The sequence below is a fragment of the Lissotriton vulgaris genome, chromosome 3_1, assembly GCF_964263255.1.
Source record: "Lissotriton vulgaris chromosome 3_1, aLisVul1.2, whole genome shotgun sequence".
Lineage (NCBI taxonomy): Eukaryota > Metazoa > Chordata > Amphibia > Caudata > Salamandridae > Lissotriton > Lissotriton vulgaris.
In genome coordinates, this window is record NC_141689.1 from 374,763,785 (window position 1) to 374,782,948 (window position 19,164).

General features: G+C 47.5%; 1 protein-coding gene across 2 annotated transcripts in view; it reads left to right on the forward strand.

Moving 5' to 3' along the window:
* ZBTB35 (zinc finger and BTB domain containing 35) overlaps positions 1–19,164 on the forward strand; it is a 169,951-nt gene that overhangs the window by 36,468 nt on the left and 114,319 nt on the right. Inside the window, exons 5-6 of one of the 2 annotated variants that reach the window (XM_086960600.1) lie at positions 1,590–1,950; positions 2,053–2,275. In XM_086960600.1, coding sequence (XP_086816726.1) covers positions 1,590–1,950; positions 2,053–2,275 — 584 coding nt within the window. Of the gene's footprint in view, positions 1–1,589; positions 2,276–19,164 lie in introns of both variants that reach the window. The other variant, XM_086960599.1, reaches the window with a different exon arrangement.

Genomic DNA, 19,164 nt, shown 5'->3' on the forward strand with positions numbered 1-19,164 from the left:
TTCAATCGCTCTGATGGAAAAGTTGTGAAAGGGACATTTATAGTTCTGTAAGAATGATTCCATGTCCTTAATCATTGCCTGTTCAAAGGTTAATTCAGGTAGAGTCTGATGTGGAGGAAATATGAAGGTAGGCCTTTTGTTAAGATCCGTGTTGTTCTCCGACCATCTTCAGTCTGTCATTTTCTTGGCGAAAAAAAAGCTAGATGATTAGTGTCCTGTGCCCCTTTTCTATCAGAGGCTAAATGTCCTCTTCCTTGTAGGCCTTGTAGCTTGCTTAGGAGGTAGAAATGCACTCACTGCTGTTCTAGTAAGGAATGCCTTTATCAATGTAATTTTGAGAGTGGCCACTTGGAGATCAGTTTACACCTTTGCATACATACTGTCCAGATTCCTACTCAACCCGTGTACCTCCTTTGAACATAATGCAAGAACAGATTTTGCTGTTATTAGGACTCTGTTTCAGTGTAATGTATGAAGCACAGGATCCTGAAATACAGCAATGTATGTCATTTTAACCAGTGAAAAAAGAGGGATTGACATGTAGCTTTTTCAGATTCACGCTTTGTCTGGTTGCCTTGGGCTAAATGGTCTGATGTTGAGTTTACAACCTGGACCAGCTGATTACATTAATCACCCTAAATGAATCCGAGCTGATTAGGACAAGGGATCCAATAAATTCCACTGTATGGCTGGTCTTAAGCAGTGGAAAAAACTTCCTCTGCACGGTATGCTGTAAATATAGGCCTTTGATCACCATATTTACCTAGGGACTGCAGTTTTCTTACACTTTACACTGACTTGGGAATTGTAGTATAGCAAAGGTCCATCCTTTTCCCAGAAAATTATAGCAAAAGTGTTCCAAGTCTTGCTCCAAGAAATAAATGGTGTGATAGATATGCTGTCAAGTGCACTGTAGTAAAGACATTTGAACCCAACCTTTTGTGTTTGCCAGGTTATGCGGATTAAGTTTAAATGTTTGTGCTGATTTTAAACGTGAACGGTACATATTCTTGTACTGTGGGAAACGAATGCTTCATTTTGTCATGCGACAGAGCATTTTGATCTTATTACAAGCACAGAGGTTCCTAAAACAAACTTATGGTTTGACGACTTTATCAAAGGCCAGAATTTCTGCTCAGGTCAAACTAGGGTTAGAGGGAAAAGGTAAAAGCATTTAGGTTCTGCCCAAGACGGACTTCTCTCCTGCAGTATTAGTGTGACATTAATTTCAAGTCTTGGTATGAGGTTGAATGTTTATTCTGATTGGAGTTGTTGTCAACCATTGTGTGACTGATGTGGAATCCGAAAGCCTTGGCCATTGTAGTTAACTCATTGTTAATCATAGTTTGTTTGCTTTCTCCTTTGTACAACTCTGTTGTACAGGAATTGCGTGTAAAGATACATGGGCAATATACATGTAAAATTATGCAGTGTCCTGGTTTTAATTTAACATTTCAACTAGCTTTTCAGATTATAGAGTGAGAACCTTACCCGAAAAGGTACTCAATATATTGTCTTTTATCGATAACTGCTTGTTGTGATAAAGAATGTCATTGGTTATTTGTTTCATAACTGCATATTTATTTCAGAAACAATGAAAATTCCTCTCCTTTTGAAGACAGTCCACCAGAAAGTAATAAAACCAAAAAGCGGAAAATTGCAGAAACCTCAAATGTCATCACAGAAACTTTACCGTCCGTTGAAGCGGAGCCTGTTGAAATTGAGGTGGAAATTGCTGATGGGGCAATTGAGTTAGAAGATGATGCCATAGATACCTTGGAAGAAGACACCTCAGCAGAACAAACCATACAATATATACAAAGCACAGGTTCGTCAGATGACTCTGCACTGGCCCTCTTAGCAGATATCACTAGCAAGTATCGGCAAGGAGAAAGAAAAAGACAGTTAGAAGAAGAAGGTAGCCCTGAAACAGAGCTGACATGCAAACAGGTAGAAGACATTGAAATTATGGAAGTACAGCTGTCACATGCCAACAACTTGTTCCATTGTGAGAAATGTAACCGTTCATTTAAATTGTTTTACCATTTTAAGGAACACATGAAGTCACACTCCACTGAGACTTTCAAGTGTGACATATGCAATAAAAGGTACGTACGAGAGATTGCCTGGAAACAGCACCTCACCTGTTACCATCTTGATGAAGATGGAGCCAACAAGAAGCCGAGACCGGGGAAAAAAATACATGTTTGCCAATACTGTGAAAAGCAATTTGACCATTTTGGACATTTTAAAGAGCACCTTCGAAAGCACACAGGTAACCAATTTCATTTCTACTTTAATGTGTTTTGTCTACTGTCTGTGTCGCATGTCCCATTTCTTTCTCTATGCTTGTCTTTAAACAGAATTTAATAATATTCGAAGGTTCACGGATTGCATTGTTTTCCAAAATGCGTATTCACCAGTATGCTGTTAAGATCCTTCAACTGGGTATCAAAGTTGTGATATCGTTTTAAAGGCACCAATATTCTGCAAATACTGAAGTGTTTATTTACTGGGCTCGTCATCTTTGAAAATTGAAAAGAAATGCTTGACAAACTGTTCATTTGCTTGGTCAGAATGTGTTGGTGCGTTTTTTCATGCTTAGTGAGACTAAGGCCTATGGCCTACCAGTTCTGATTTCACAAATACCGCCATTTTTAGGTCTCGCGTGGCGTACTGCGCACAGGCGCAGTCGAGCTCGTGATATTTTATGTTTTAGAGTGTACTTCACTAGCGAGGGTTAAGCCCCACCCCTCTTCTCCATTGGTTGGCTTCCTAAACGGTGGCCAGCCATTGGAGAAGAGGTCCTGGTGACCTTCTTCTTTCTCTCTGAGACCCGTCCTTTTCAGACTGGGTTCCTTGCCTTACGTTTGTGGTAAAAGCTTTCTTATCTTCTTTATGGGTCCAGATGGCCCCATAAAGAAGATAAGAAACCTTTCAAGTCAGCAGGAAGTCCGGGAGCCCAGTCTGAAAAGGACGGGGCTAAAAGAGAAATGTGTACGTCGTCCGATCGGGGGTCTCATCCATAGAGAATAAGCTGGCGAGCTCTGCTCCTCCATTACGGACTTGTTCTGCGTGGTGAAGTGAATACTGACTTCTATTTAGCTCTCCTTGCTCGTTCGCCGGCGCTTGCAACAATCTAGCCTGTAATACCTCTCGGCGGCTCACTTAGCTCGGTATGCATGTGCATCTTTGTCTGGAAAGAGAAATCAACTTAAGAGGCTGTCCGGTTCGTGCAATACCTCTGTCCCGTAGTCCCCTGATGCCACTTTCGCTAACTTCTGGTTGATTAGCGCCAGGGCCCTTCTGTCCGCACTGTTCTCCCCCTTATTCTTACCTCCAAGTTGCTTTTGGCTTAAGTCTTCCACCGTTTGTATGATTCCTGTGGTTTGCTTTTTTGTTGCTTCTGAAACCGAAAGACTCCAAGTTTCGGGACGCAACCTGCTAAGTGGCTGGCTAACACATGTTTGTGCACCCACCCATGTAATCGCACCGGCCATAAAATAAACGTTCCTCTTAATAAGCTGCCGAAGCCATATACCCATTGACTTGAGCTCGCCCCTTACCGTAAAGCATTGCAATAGCCCCAACATAAATGCGCAACCCCGTGCGAGGTGGCCGCCATTACCGCTGCATGGACACTTGGCTAAAAATTGTGGGCAAGACAATGCAGGGAAGGGAAGCATTGTCCTGACGATACAGAATCTGTAGTAAAATAACTGACCTGTATGTGGCTCGAACCTGAAACCATGTTACTCTTTGCACCACACCGTAACCAATTGAGATAAAAGGCCCCAAACGCATAATGCAACAGAACATTGTAAATCGGTTCAGATATTAGTTAGCATGTGGGAAAAGCATTATTACATCCTTCATACATACTTCCCAATGATATCAACATTTTCGTCCCCGGTCTGCGCTGTGGCGGCTGGTGCGGGCCTACCGCTGCTGTGACCTTGTGCCTTTGTCAACGTATCGGGTGGCCTGTACATTGCTGCTTGAAATCGCCTTGTGCCAATATAAACCGCCCCAGCTGCTCAACCGCAGGCCATCCAGTGCAACGCGACCAGCCGTGAGCGCCCCAATGTTACCACACTTATGCGCTGGCCCCCAATGCTGATAGCAAATTCCCTTTATCAGCAGTGCTTTATCGAGAAAGAGCAAAGCTGCCATTGGATGCAAGCCAGCGCGAGAAGGCAGTCCCCATTGGCCCCCCTCCCCATGCACAGAACAGTCAGGGAACACAACGTGCGCATGTGCTGCGATTAAAACAACGTGCAATATGCCTTTTCAGGGGTGTGGAATTTAATAAAATATCTACTTGTCCATGGGGCAGGTTGCTTCATAAATCTACTTGGCCTGTAACAAAATCCACTTGTCCCTTTTGTCCCATGTAATGCGACGACAAATTACAGCAGAAATCTCATTATATAATAGTTCTGATATAACCTCTCTAATTATACCAGGGCTCGTACCATAGTAGGGTTGCATACTAGTAATTCCCTTATGCTGCAACGTTTCTGCAGGTCTACATACTGGGTTGAAGGTATTGGTAAGAAATAGTTCAAGGGTTGGAATGCCCTTTTGTGTCTGTGCAATCCTACTAATGTGCGTGCTGTGTTTGCAAAAAGTCTTTTCTAATATTTTCCCATACTGAAAAAGGTTGGAAATTTACTCCTGACAGTCGCATTTGTGAAACTTCTTCCAGGGTTGGGAAAAAGTGGTTAGAGGTAAAGTGAACTTGAAACATAAAGATTTTCACATGAGCCTATCTACACATGTTTGAACCAAATGGAACTACGGCTCCGCACTCAAGTGTTTTTGACGGTGTAAATTTGTTTGAGCCAGATTTCTGAAGTGTGATTGGTGCTTGATGTGAGTACCCTTCTGAGTCACAGGGTCAAGTATAAATGTCGATGCGTGTTTCTTGAACCTCAAGATTCACTTTCACATCCGCACACTTTGTGCGGATGTGAAAGTGAATCTTGAGGTTCAAGAAACACGCATCGACACCTATCTACACATGCACATGTGCTCCTGCTCAAATTCAGTTCATAAATAATTTCTGGGAGTTCTATGTCTTGGCCTACTTCTGTAAATTCTTGTGAATTAATGGAAACTATATATGCACTTAATGCTAGGATATATACCATGAATGCACTTTTGAGACTTTCGTTAATAATTGGGCTTCTATTTAGGCCTGGCGTTAACCATGACCTATTGTGTTTAATAAAACTCTGTCTCTCTCTCGCTCTCTTTTTCTCTGTCTATCAGATGGCTTCACTGTCAGTGACAGTATTCTGCTCTTTGACTAGGAGCATAATTGCACCCAAAGTAGTTTTGTTCAGTGCCCGGAACTGCTGTGGCAATGTGTGCTTTTAAGACTAAAAAATAGTATTTTCCTTTTGCCAATGCTTGTTAGAATGGTGAGGGCCCAGCAGCTCCCACACAGATACGGTTTTACAAAAACCATGCCTGAACAAGTCACGCATTCACAAAACCAAAAGGCTGACCACCAATGTGAGACCTATTAGCTTTGCCAATGCTTGTTTATTTTTGTTTCCGGTAATCGTATTTAAACTGGTTACGCTGATTTTCCATTATGAATATTTTTTGGGATATACAAGCATACATCAACATGTTGCTAAATGATGCTGCAAAGATATGGTACCTAAAATCTTACAGTAGCAAAATGTTTTTTTTCCCTACTTGCATTTTTTTTAAACATTTTATTTTTAAAGCAAAGAATCATCACTCTTGCTTTGAAGCTTCGGCAAATATTTTCATATAGTCTGAGAGCATTCTGGGAGTATTATACATAGCCTCATATTACTAAACTTTGAAAACGTGTATACATATTTATACTGAAACCACCGTCAGTAGTGCAGGCCGAGCTTACAGCGTTTACTTTTAGTACTAACCCTAATTATAAAGTCTTTGCATTAATGAACCATAAATACAATCTTGAACAGCATTTAACACATAGACACAAATATTACCTTAACTGCAGACATTGCCCTTTCCTGATCGATAATGGGATACTGTAAACAGGCAGCCAAAGGGTTTGTGCTGTACGGGTTGGGCCTACTTGTCCCAAGGACAAAATACACTTGAAAACTTGTTGCCCTTTACCCCAAACAATATGTCCCCGGAGTCGGGCTATAGGAATTCCACATCCCTGCTTTTACATTAAAACTGAGCAACTGAAGGGTATTAGCGATGCGTGGTTATCAGGCCCTCCACGCTATGTGGATCTGTAGTGCACAGGTTAGCGCTATGATAGTGTGCCCGGATTGATAGGCATTATTCTGGGGAGAATGTGTGTGTGTGGCTCTGTGTGTATGTGTGGCTCTGTGTGTATGTGTGGCTCTGTGTGTATGTGTGGCTGTGTGTGTATGTGTGGCTGTGTGTGTATGTGTGGCTGTGTATGTGTGGCTGTGTGTGGCTGTGTCTGTGTGGCTCTGTGTGTGTGTGTGGCTCTGTGTGTGTGTGTGGCTCTGTGTGTGTGTGTGTGGCTCTGTGTGTGTGTGTGTGGCTCTGTGTGTGTGTGTGGCTCTGTGTGTGTGTGTGGCTCTGTGTGTGTGTGTGGCTTTGTGTGTGTGTGTGTGGCTCTGTGTGTGTGTGTGGCTCTGTGTGTGTGTGTGTGTGGCTCTGTGTGTGTGTGTGTGGCTCTGTGTGTGTGGCTGTGTGTGTGTGGCTCTGTGTGGCTGTGTGTGTGTGGCTCTGTGTGTGTGTGTGGCTCTATGTGTGTGTGTGGCTCTATGTCTGTGTGTGGCTCTATGTCTGTGTGTGGCTCTGTGTCTGTGTGTGGCTCTGTGTCTGTGTGTGGCTCTGTGTCTGTGTGTGGCTCTGTGTGTGTGTGTGTGGCTGTGTGTGTGTAGCTCTGTGTGTGTGTGGCTCTGTGTGTGTGTGGCTCTGTGTGTGTGTGGCTCTGTGTGTGTGTGGCTCTGTGTGTGTGTGTGGCTCTGTGTGTGTGTGGCTCTGTGTGTGTGTGGCTCTGTGTGTGTGGCTCTGTGTGTGTGTGTGTGGGGCTGTGTGTGTGTGTGTGTGGCTGTGTGTGTGTGTGGCTGTGTGTGTGTGGCTCTGTGTGTGTGTGTGGCTCTGTGTGTGTGTGTGGCTGTGTGTGTGTGGCTCTGTGTGTGTGTGTGGCTCTGTGTGTGTGTGTGTGGCTCTGTGTGTGTGTGTGTGTGTGTGTGGCTGTGTGTGTGTGTGTGTGGCTCTGTGTGTGTGTGTGGCTCTGTGTGTGTGTGTGGCTGTGTGTGTGTGTGTGTGTGGCTGTGTGTGTGTGTGTTTGGCTTTGTGTGTGTTTGGCTCTGTGTGTGTTTGGCTCTGTGTGTGTGTCTGTGGCTCTGTGTGGCTCTGTGTGTGTGTGTGTGGCTCTGTGTGGGTCAGTGTGTGTGTGGCATTTGCGAGAGATTAAGCTATTGGCATTGTAAATGACAATGCCAATTATTTGTTTTCAAAACCAACACATAAATAAAAATGTTGTCATTTACAATGCCAAATTGCTCTAACTTTTGCAAAGGCGAGAGTGTTGCATTGTAAATGCTTGTTATCTTTACAAGTTAAAATCCTTTAATATTTGGCTTGTGTATTTAAAAGTTATGGTGACTGCATTAATGTGTCTATGAACTGAATATTGCAACTCTTTATTTGGATTTATCTACAAAATCTATTATCCGCCTCCAACACATACAAAATGTGGGCTACTCGGGTCCTTTTAGGCTTCAGATTTCTGATCCTACATCTGCAAAGATTAGTAAGATCCACTGGTTTGCTATGGGTAGTGCTTAACTTGTAAAAGAATGAGTGCGGTGCCCAGGGCTCTCCTCAGAAGCCACAGCCGGTGCAATTGAATATCGGTGCACTGAATACTATGGCTGTGTATTCCTATAACCACCTCGTGCTTCTTTAATTCACTTCCAGACACTCCCTACCTGTTTCGTACTCTTGCAGGTTTCTGCTTTCTCCTTTTGCGACAATTTTTCTGACTTTGTATTACGGTATCAGTCGTTCTGTTTGGTTTATTTTTTCCCCTCTCTTGCTCTTGTAAATGTCTGATGTAAAAAGATTAGTGCCCAACCCAACAATTAGTGCCCTCGGCCCCAGCAGTAACCACCGGCTCAAATTGGGATTAGATGAGGGGATCCTCTTGAAATCACTATGCATAATACATCAGATTGTTTATGCCGTGTGCCTCCTATACACATCTGTTAAGTATATCCCCTGTGCAAATTATCAATCATGCTCGTGGTTTCCTTTTCTACCCAAACATAATTGGTTAAAATGGGGTTAAGAGGGAGCTTCTTGTGAATTTAGTGCTATTTCATTTGAAAGCAAAGGAAAACGTAAAGTTCAGATGAAAGATTAAGGTGTGGTGACTATTGATATGTATATTTAGTGAAATAGTTGCTGTTTAATTCCTCAGCTTCCTGCGGTCTCTAGAACCAAAAGCCATTTTGTTTTTTTGACCGAATTTAGCAGTATAAATATCCTGATGGATAGATGTGTTTCTGAAGTAGGGATCTCTGTGTATAGTCATAATCTAGTGAATAGTCCCGCTCATGTGCGGGGACCCCAGAGAAATCAAAAATAATCTCTTAAGCTGTCTTCTTTGCAGTACTGCATAGACACTTAAGAGAAAATTAAAGACAAATAATGCAGCCTATACATGCAAGGCTACACTGTCCAGTACTTCAACTAGAAATGCAAGGATATTCCAAAAATATCCCTCTTTAGACCTGTCTGCCAGGTTTCACCATGGAAAACACCTCCCCCTTCACCAAATCCTTGGAATGATAGAGAGGAAGGACCGGACAGACAAGCCCCCATAGGCTGCCATTGTGTGGCTTAAAAAGAGATACCGTACCTTTTAAGGAAACTTTCCAGAACTCTCCTGGTATCCCAGAATGCACAGCAACTCCCTCCACTTTCAGTTCTTTTTTCCGGCTCCTGCTAGCAGGACCCTGGAGAATTGAGCTCTCCCTTTTTTTGGGTTTATTTTCTACTAATTGTGCACTTTTAAAAGTGTTAAGAGTGTTCACTCGACGTGTTTTTGCCTTGTCTCATCTAGCTGGAGTTTCTCTGCCGTTTTGGCTGCTTTTTTTAATCAAATATGCCTGCATTATTTGATAAATGTCCTGAGTGCTCCAGGAAAAAGGCAAAATCGGATCCGCACAGGGTGTGCATCCTGTGCCTGCCAAGCCATACCTTTGGGAAGGCATGGCTTGGCAGTTCGGGCTGGACTGTTCCCATGAGGCACAGGGTCAGACTGATTTGCATATAGCCATGTCTGAACTGGGGTGGCAGAGTGGGCTAAAGAACGGTGATGGATTAAACCCAGATCTTTTGACTGGGTGTGAGTGTTTGATTGGTTCAGATGCTCCGTCCATTACCACCCCCTTTTGTACCTGCCTTCTTCTCATGTTCCTGAGGAGTGTGATATCTGTCTGCAGTTCCCTAAAAGGACCCTCAAGGACAGGGAGAAGACTAGACTCCAAGGTCTGGAGCTGAGAAGGCAACAAGGACAAGGTGGGGCTCCTTCCTGTGCCCGTGCGTCGGCCTCTGGGGGGCTCCCCAGTAAAGAAAAAGCCAGAAAACGCCACTGGTCTCCGTCGATGATACCCATGACGTCTGTGTCGAAAGGAATGACCAGTCTGTTCTCCGTCTCCCCGGGGCTCCGGGTCGAAGCGGGTTCGACGTCGAGGGGACTGACGTCGAGGACTGGTTTGTCGTCGAGAGGGGTCAAGACGCTGGCGCTCGCCGTTGAGGCGACACCGCCGGTCACAATCGACGTCGACACATAAGTCAGCGACTTGGAGTCGAAGATCAGCGTCGAGACTGAGGTCGTCGACGCCGAGGAGATCGCCGTAGTCGGAGACTATCGACGTCGAGGCACCGCTCGTCGACGTCGAAGAGACGGCCATCGACGCCGAGCTGACGCTCGTCGGCGTCGAGACTACTTTCGTCGACGTCAAGGAGACGTTTGTCGACGCCGAAAGGACGCTCGGCGTCGAGGAGGAAGACTAGACCTACTAGGACGGAGTCCTCGGCTTGCACGAGGTTGCGGTGGCGCCGTCACTCGTCCACGAGGGGAAGGGCCTCTAGATCGCCCCCCTTCTGGTCAGAAGAAGAAAAGGAGAGTGCGACAGTCTCCAGACTGAGAACTCTCACGTCTACTCACCCTCTAAACCGAGGTCGCCTACACCTCCTTCTTTACCCGTGGATCCTCCTCCGCGTAACCCAACTCCTCCTCCACAACCTCCTACGCCTCCACCACCTCCGGTTCCTCCTCACCGGCTTCCTCCACCGGCTCCGCTGAAGTCTATCTCGCTACCTCATTTGCCGACGCCGCCTACGGGACTTCCACAGCCTAGGCTCCCGGCTCGGCCCTCCTTTCCAGCCCGCAGACCGTCCAAGGCCGCGGAGATCGAGGTCTCGCTCAAGGCGGAGAGATAGGTCCAGGAGTTTCCCATCGCTCATCTACGAGGTCCAGACGGCGCCATAGGAGAGACAGATCTAGATCCTCCCACACGGACTCGTCCAGTGCCAGGGACTACTCACTCCACTCTACAAGAAGGTTGCTCTAGTAAACCGAGCTGGTTACCCTAGATGAGTCCCACGTCTGCAAAGTCATGACTTTCAACACTCTTGCCTCATTGAGATTTCACTCCTCCAAGCCATCCCGGTACAAGAATATCATCTCTGTGGACCATTTCATGTCCAACCTCTCTTGGATTAGTTCTTTTCACAACCTTTACAGACTTAATGATTGGAGCTATTCAGCAGCTCATGTTTTTTTGTGTTCTACTCGTAAGAGGAACCCATCTACCTTATTCTCTGTGCCTCTTCCATTCAAGCAAGTAGAATAATCGGTTACAGAAGAAAAGTTGTTTAAATGTGGCCACTTCCAAGACAGATGCATGCACCACAGTATTGTTGTGCAGGTAGAAAATGTTGCATTGAAAGCCCATGAAACCACTGTAGACTGCAGTCTAATAAAATAGGATGTGTAGCTTCCAATTAGATCATTAGTGCTGAAGAAGCAGACTTGTCAGCTAATTAATTCTGCCACAGACTGCATCTCATTCTAAGACCTCCTTTGCATGTCCTTGCGTGTGGGCTACAGGCCCAAGGGCCTGAACTTGGATGACCTACACAAGATACTGGATCTATTTAGATCACATCATGGCGATTACCCGAGGATGAAAATGGAGACTGAAATTCCTAATTCCGTGAGTCTGGAACAAAAAATACAATTGTACTCCAAAAAGCTTAGTCTAGTGTATTTTCCTGATATCTTCCACAGTCAGTTAACAACCCAACCCCTTACCCCAGCTCCAGGGCCAGCAGCATCCGGTGCAGATGACTGGAAGAAAGAGGGGTAAGTTTGCAATTGGCATCACCTGGAAAATCCTCCAACAACTGAAAAACTGCCTCTAAGCTACAAGTACTCTGGCAGTGCAGAAATATCACCAACCACTTTCGACTATGCTTAATATATAATAGAAGATAATTGGGTCCTCCATTTTATTCTGAGCTGACAATCTAGCAGGATTTATAAAGCGAGGGTAATCAGGCACTTGCTGTAGGTCCCAAAGGAAGAGGGAGGTCTTGATACCCTTACTGAAGTCAGTCAGCAAGGGCGAGATGTGGAGGTTGGGGGTGTTCCATACTTTAGCAGCAAGATGGGAGAAAGACTATCCTCCGGCTCGGCTTCGACGTATGTACAGGATCTGGGTGAGTTGTGCGGAGCAGAGGTTCCTGAAGGGTCGGTGAAAGAGCAGACGGGTAGGCGCGTCCTTGGTCGTGGTGGGCTTTGTAGGAGTGTCAGGAGCTTGAACTGGCATCTCTTTTGGACCGAGAGCAAGTGGAGGTCCTTCAGGTGCTGGGTGATGTGAGTTCTCGTGGACAGGTTGAAAATTAGTCTGGATGCTGCGCTCTGGATCGTCTGGACTCTTTGCATACGTTCATTGGTGGTGCCTGCATACAGTGCGTTGCCGAAGTCCAGGCTGCTGGTGATGAGGGCCTACATTACCGTCTTCTTGGTGTTGATGGGGAGCCACTTGAAGATTTAGCAGAGCGAGTGGAAGCAGGCTGTAGAGACAGCGTTGATATGAAGTTTCATGGAGAGTGTGTTGTTGAGGATGATGCAGAGGTTGAGCGTGTGATCTTTTGGCACGGGGTGGGGTCAGAGTTCCACCGGCCACCAGGAGTTGTTCTAGAGAGTGGTTTGTTTGCCGAAGATTAGGTCTCCAGTCTTGTCTGTGAGTTTGAGGCAGTTGTCCTTCATCCAGGGTGAGACATTCTTCATACAGTTGTGTAAGTTTTTCTTTCTTGAGGTGGGGTCTGCTGAGAGCGATAGGACGAGTTGTCTCTTATCGGCGTAGATGATGTTGATGTCGTGCAATCGAGTGCTGTCATGTAGACGTTGAAGAGGGTAGGGATGAGCCTTTGGGGTCGCTGCAGATGCTGTGCTCGACTTGTGATGTGCAGCGAGGTAGTGTGATTGTCTGTGTGCGTCCCCTGAGAAAGCATGCTACCCATTTGAGCGCATCTTCTGTTATACCAATCTGGCATAGGTGATCAGGGAGTGTGTGGTGGGAGATCATGTTGAAAGCAGCAGAGAGATCAAGCAGGATTAGGACGGCTGATTGTCCTCTATTGAGTTGTATGCTGATGTCATCTTTTGCGGCAATCAGGGCTGTCTCAGTGCCTGGTTGCTTCGGAATCCTGATTGGGAAAGGTCCAGTAGTTTGTTTCTCTCCAGGTGTTCGGTGATTTGGAGGTTGATGACCTTCTCCATGACTTTGGCTGGGAAGGGGAGCAGTGAGATGGGAAGGTAGTCCTGGAGTTCTTTGTGGTCTGCCGATAGTTTCTTGAAGAGGGGGTCTGACCTCAGCATGTCTCCAGGCTTTGGATAAGATGGCAGGGGTTAATGAGGCGTTTTGGATGGTGGTGAGTTGGCTGATGACATTTCTTCCCGAGGTTGAAGAGTCGCTGGGGACAGGGGTCAGTGAGTGCCCCGAATGGATGGATTTCATGAGGGAGGCTGTGTTAGGTGTGCTGAGATGTTTCCATGCAGTGAGCGGGTGTTCGGCGGTGGTGGTCGACATTGCCAGATTCAAGAGACATTTCGATCCAAGTATACTGTTTTAAGAAATGGCTTTACCCAGTTGACCAATGAATTTTATCTTGTCCTTTAAGTTTCAGTCTGTGAAATTCCAGCTCATAAGGTGACCAGCTGAAGGCTAGCACACTGCTCCAGTCATCCGAGACTTTTTTTTAATTTAAATTTCATAGCAATTCCAACTAGATATTCGTTTGAGACTGAAAAATCCCATTCTATTTTTCCCTACTCTTCTCACTCCTTCCTTTTACATATCACGTAGGCGAGCAAATATGTAAATTATCAGATAACACCAAGGTTGTTGATGACTTCAGCCTATTATTAGGTAATAGCCTCCGACTTAACAAGAAGAAGATTGAGTTATGAGCTGCATATGGTTGTGAGTAATACTGAGTGAAAATGCCTAGTACTTCTAATGGATTAGATGTAATATTCCCATTATAAGCAGTGATACTGGCTATGCGGTTTTCACCACCATGTCCTCAAAGTGCTAATGGCCTGTTTGGGCCTGTCACACTCACTAAATCTAGTGTGGCAGTTGCAGTACCTCCTGTTCTGCATCCTCTCTGAACTCTAAATTTATCATAGATCTTCGCTGGTAAATTTTAATCCCTTCTACAGTCATGTTCTCGTTCCAGGTTAGACTGTTACCTTTACAGCTAATTCAAACACCTTTGTAGACCTTTTCGGATTCTTGACAACTTGGCAATAAACATACCACAAACATCGGACATTAGAGGGAGTGTTCTCATAATGTTCTAGGCAAAATCATAATATTTTGCACCTTTGCCATCACTGTATTGGATAGGAGCCATAGTTGTATTTTTGATCAGGGAGGCCTCCACCGTGGAATAGTACCTTAATTTAATGAATATCTGATGAATGAAAGGACTTTTGGGTGTCAGGCAAAACATCCTCATGATCTGATGCAAAGCAAGGACATCTTTAATGGTATCCTGGTAGTAATGCACTGAAAACATTGAAATTGCCTCCCAGACTCTATGAAAAGAGGCAAGCGATATGCATCTGTTCATAGCCATGGTTTGACTGAATGCTCCATACTGAGAGCAGTGTTCGAATCTGCCAGGTCGACAATTCATTCTAGCTTTCACAGACTCCAGTTCCTTAGTTTATGTTGATCCTCAACATCTGAGATTCTGGCCTCTACACAATGGCGGCGTGTGACACACTTATGTATCTTCTTTGTTTGTCCAGCCGGTTGGTCAGGCTGTCTATTTTTCCATCTCTTGAGGATGAACTATTTCCTTTCTCTGAGCAGTTCTTCCATCTCTTTACCCCATTGGGGCCTCCTTCTTGAACGTGGCTGGTATTATGCAAGTTGCTCTACTTTTTGTCAAAGTTGAGCCTTCCTTACTTAGGGTTGGTTTTACTGTCAACCCCTAAAAAATTGCTCCCAGACACCAGAATATTTTTCAGGAAGTCTCCACCAGCTCAGGCTACAGATTCAGTTGCCACAAGCTCAGTCTCAGTGTTGCTTTAGCAATGAGTCATGTATTCATGTTGGGATCACAGACGATTAATAAGCTCACCTTCTACCTCAAATGTGTGATATAATGTAGCTATGTCAGCAAGTTGCAGGAAGTAGTCAAAGTCCTAAGGGGAAAACGTGCAGGCACAGTGCAAATGTGGCTTCATTATGAGGCTACATGAACCTGACATGGTTCACCCCACAAGTGCAACTCCATGCTTGGCAGTTATTTAAATAGAACAGGGCTCCTGTTAATTGAATCATTTAAGTTCATGAAGCTCTCAGTAGATTTCAAGGTGTTGACAAAAGCATCTCACCAGGTGGGGGGGGTCCTTGGTGGCTCAACATCTGATATAGAAGAGCCTACACATATGTCGAAGTCACTAGCATGCTCATGAAATCATCTGCATTCATATTTCTCCTAGGTTTAAACTCTCAAGGCTGGCCTTCTGCTTACCACGTTGTTTACAGCGCCTGCGGCACCGGCACCCACAACAGCAGGTTTGATCGGACACTGCACCATTGCCTCAGTTTTCAGGTACTTTGTCCCTCCTGCAGTTCTCACCATAGTTTCACCCAGACTCCAATCAACTGTGGTGGCAAGGATCTGGGATTGGCGGGGTTGTCTGCCGTCTGTCAGAGGCACGGACTCTGAAATCCATTTAACATTACATAAAAGAATATTGCTTACATATTGAAGGGTTGAGCTGCTCTGAAGTGACCGCCCAAAAAAACCTAAATATGGCATTGAATTGGTCAATTTTCTGAGGTTTGTGAGCAGTGTTAGAGGTACTGGGATAACTGTTGCAGTCCGATACGATGGTGAATGCTGGGCCCCATGTTTGAGCCTATGATGGTAATCCTAGTTCTGCATTCACACCGTACAGGCGGAGCTAAGCCCTCCTAAAAAATGTCCGTCATAGCAAGCAACGCAGCACCAACAGCTAGAGCAAGCAGCGGAGATGGGGGCGGGGGGGGCACCCCTGACAGTGAAGAGGTACAGTGGAACTGACCGCCCAGATCGCTGTCAGATTGTCACAGGCAACGGGTCCAGCTGCTATGATTAAACAAACTGAGTTATGCCACTGGGAATCTGCACTGCCCTGTGGGTAAAAGCTATGAAGCACCAAAGCAGGTGACTCCAGGTAGAGGCAGCAATCTGGGGGGGAACCCGCCGGCTTCCTACAACAGCTGAGAAACTCTGGTTTGTAACCCCCCTCGACCACAGTCACAAGTGAAATGCAAGACCAAATGGGGATGGAGAACAGGATGTGATTTCGTGATAGTGACAACTTGTAGTAGCTGGCAGTGTACCCCTTCGCAATTGGCGACCCCACTTGCAAAATATGCTCTAGTGTTATTGAGGGTGTTGGATGTTCTTCCACCCTACCTCACTAGAGGTGCCCTTCTGCTGGGAGGGTGGGTTTTTGGAGAGTTAGATGTGCAGCAGGTAGAGGCTAAGCATGGTCCCTTTACTTCAGTGTGAATGCCACCCTGGATCCACTTTGATAGGGAGGGATACAGGAGGATCGGGACCTGAGATGAGCGCCTCACGGACCAAAGAAGTGACTTGTCTGATATGCGCATGGTTTGGAGATCCTGGAGCAACCTGCTCTTTGACACCTGAAGCCCCAAAGCCCAAGCTCCCTTAATAGTGGTGACCCGGTGGGAAGTCCTAGAGATCACTTAACTTGGGGGCTGCCAATAGAAGTCTGATGACAGGAGGCAGGGGAATGAAGGAGTCCCAGGACCCTCCTCCACCAAGGTGCAGCGTTTCGAACAGCCACCCACCCAAACTCAACCATGGTTTTCTCTGGTAAGTCTTCAGATGCCCAGGACTACTCTGATTAAAATTTAAGGAAGAAATACAAACATTTTCATAACCCTGGGCCGGCATGTGTGTCACTCTGTACCTCATGAATATATAATTAATTCATAATAATAAAAATTCCACTGTGGACATTTCATCACCCCCATTGGTGGCTGCGACCTAGTTTCTGGTTGTGGAATCTAAGAGGCATTTGTATTTAGAATTTTTATCTCCACTGGGGCTCGTTATTCTGGGAACTATCATTCACATGAGTCCTGTCAATAACAAAACGCTTTGTGTGCCTCCCCTATGCGTCTGCAGCTATTAGCAAGCTAGTGGCGTTCGGCTCATAACTTGTGACTTGCTGTATTGGAAATTACAGTTCCCATGTATGTTCATGGTGAGAATCGCTCCGATTGGACACTTCAGCATCATCGGGCGTCGCCTCACTGCACCTGCAGATCTGAAAGAGACACGTTAGTGATAGATTCCTTACCTTAGAATATCCCCAGGCGTCAGACTGGATCCGGAAAATTTTGCGTAGCAATACCCCTGCGCGCCGGCAGGCGTCGTCCGCGTCTGTCGTCCGCGTCGTTGGCGCCGGAATGACGTCGTCGGAGTACTTAGACGCCGCCCATGCGCGCTGACGTCAGTTCTTCTTCTTTTTTCCGCGCCAGCTAGCGCAGATCCAGAAAAGCTCTACCCCTTAGTCTTTTTTTGACTAAACTTTTTGATCTTTTTGATCATTTCTCTACTCGAGTCTTCGACTCCAGCGGTGCCGGTAGGGATGCCCGGGTTTAAACCCTGTTCAAAGTGCGACCGACTGATGTCGGTTACCGATCCCCATCGCCGGTGCCTCAAGTGTTTAGGCCTAGACCACGACGACGCACCTGCTCCGACTGCCGGTCATCGGCCCCGCGCCGCTCCAGGTCCCGGTCCCACAGGAGGTCGAGGGACCGCTCACGGGCTCAGAGCCCTCGCAGCTGCGGGAGTGGACATCGGTCGTCAGGATCCAAGTCCTCGGGTAAGAGGCATGAGAGGTCGGAGAGACATCATCGTTCCTCCGACCCACCCTCGCGTTCGCGCGATGTGGCCGGGGGTTCGGGTGACACCACCCACGCGGCTTCGACGGAGTCGCGGACATCGCCACCTGCCCCACACCTTTGGGTCCCTGGCGCGACGCCTGAGGAGATCGAGCGGTACTTCATGGCCATGAAGTCCCTCCCTCCTCAGCCGGGTTCCATGGCGCCTCCGGGCCCAATGGCCCTGGCTGGAGGGCCTAGCGGATCGAGTGCTTCGGCTCCGACGCCGGCGGCGGCTTCGGTCCGGGCGCCGCAGGCCCTCTCTGGATCCGTTCCAGATCCAGGGCGTCGTCGGTCGACCTCACGACCTCACTGGCGCCGGCCCTGCGGGTGTGGCCCCCGGCGCCAGCTATGGGCGCCGTCCCCGATCCTACCCTCAGTCCCGTTCAGGCGCCGCTGGGCGCCGCTCCCGACGGCCTTTGGAGATTTTTATTTCCATGAACTGGCCCCATCTGTTGACCCTGAATTACAGGAGATGGGTGATTGGGAGGGGTCTGAGGACCCTCTGGCACGGGAGTGCCAGTCTCAACAGGACTGGACATATGAGCTTGGGGAGGCCAGTGGACTTGACACTTCGCCAGACACTGGATTTGTCTCCCCTCCCACCGTGGCTACGGAGGAGGGGGCTGCTCATAGTGTAGTGTTGACGCGGGCGGCCAAGGCCTTAAACCTTGAGCTCCCTGTCATGACCGTGAGGACGAACCTCCTCACTGAGGTCCTTAAACAGCAGGCAAGCTCCAATGAGCCTCTGCTGCCGTTTAATGAGGCCCTGTGTGACGTTCTTGTGGGCACTTGGTCCAAGCCCGCCACAGGTCCGCCTGTGGATAGGAACGTGGCCAGACGCTTCCGCCCGGCCCCGGGCGACCCTTGCTTTTTGTCCACCCATCCCACCCCCGAGAGCCTGGTCATCCAGGCCTCCACTTCCCAGACCGCATTCCCGACGGCTCCGCCCGATCGGGAATCCAAGAGGTATGAACAGTTCGGGAAGAAGCTGTTATCGTCCCTGAGTTTGGGACTGCGGTCAGTCAATACCGCATGCTTCGTGGGCCGCAACACCCACACCCTGTGGGACACGGTCTTGGTCGTGCTGCCACAATGTTCAGAGGAGGCCCGGACAAAACTCACCCAAGCCCTTGCGGAGGGTCGAGATGCAGCGCGGTATTCCATCCGGTGTGGGCTGGATACCACGGACTCACTGGGCAGGGCGATGGCAACGACGGTGGCGGTTCGACACCACGCCTGGTTGAGGTCTGCCAACTTTTCGGCCGATGTCCAGGCTACTCTTCTGGACATGCCGTTCGATGGCCGTCGTCTCTTTGGCGACAAGACAGACCATGCGCTTGAGAGTTTTAAGGACTCCAGGGCTACGGGCAAGTCCTTGGGCCTCTCGTCCCCACGCCAGCAAACAGGTGCCTTTCGCTCCTTTCGTGGCCATGGAAGGGGCGCCCCCACATGTGCTGCCAGCCACGCGCCGCAGAATGTTCAACAGCACGGTGGCGGCCGTGGAAACCGCCTTAGCGAAAGTCGGGGACAACGGCGAGGCCAGTCCACACCTTCCCCCGCAGCACCTGCCTAAAAACCCTCCTAGTCCGTGTTTCAGGCCCATGTGACGCCAGTGGGGGGCAGGGTTCGCCATCACCTCTTCCACTGGCGC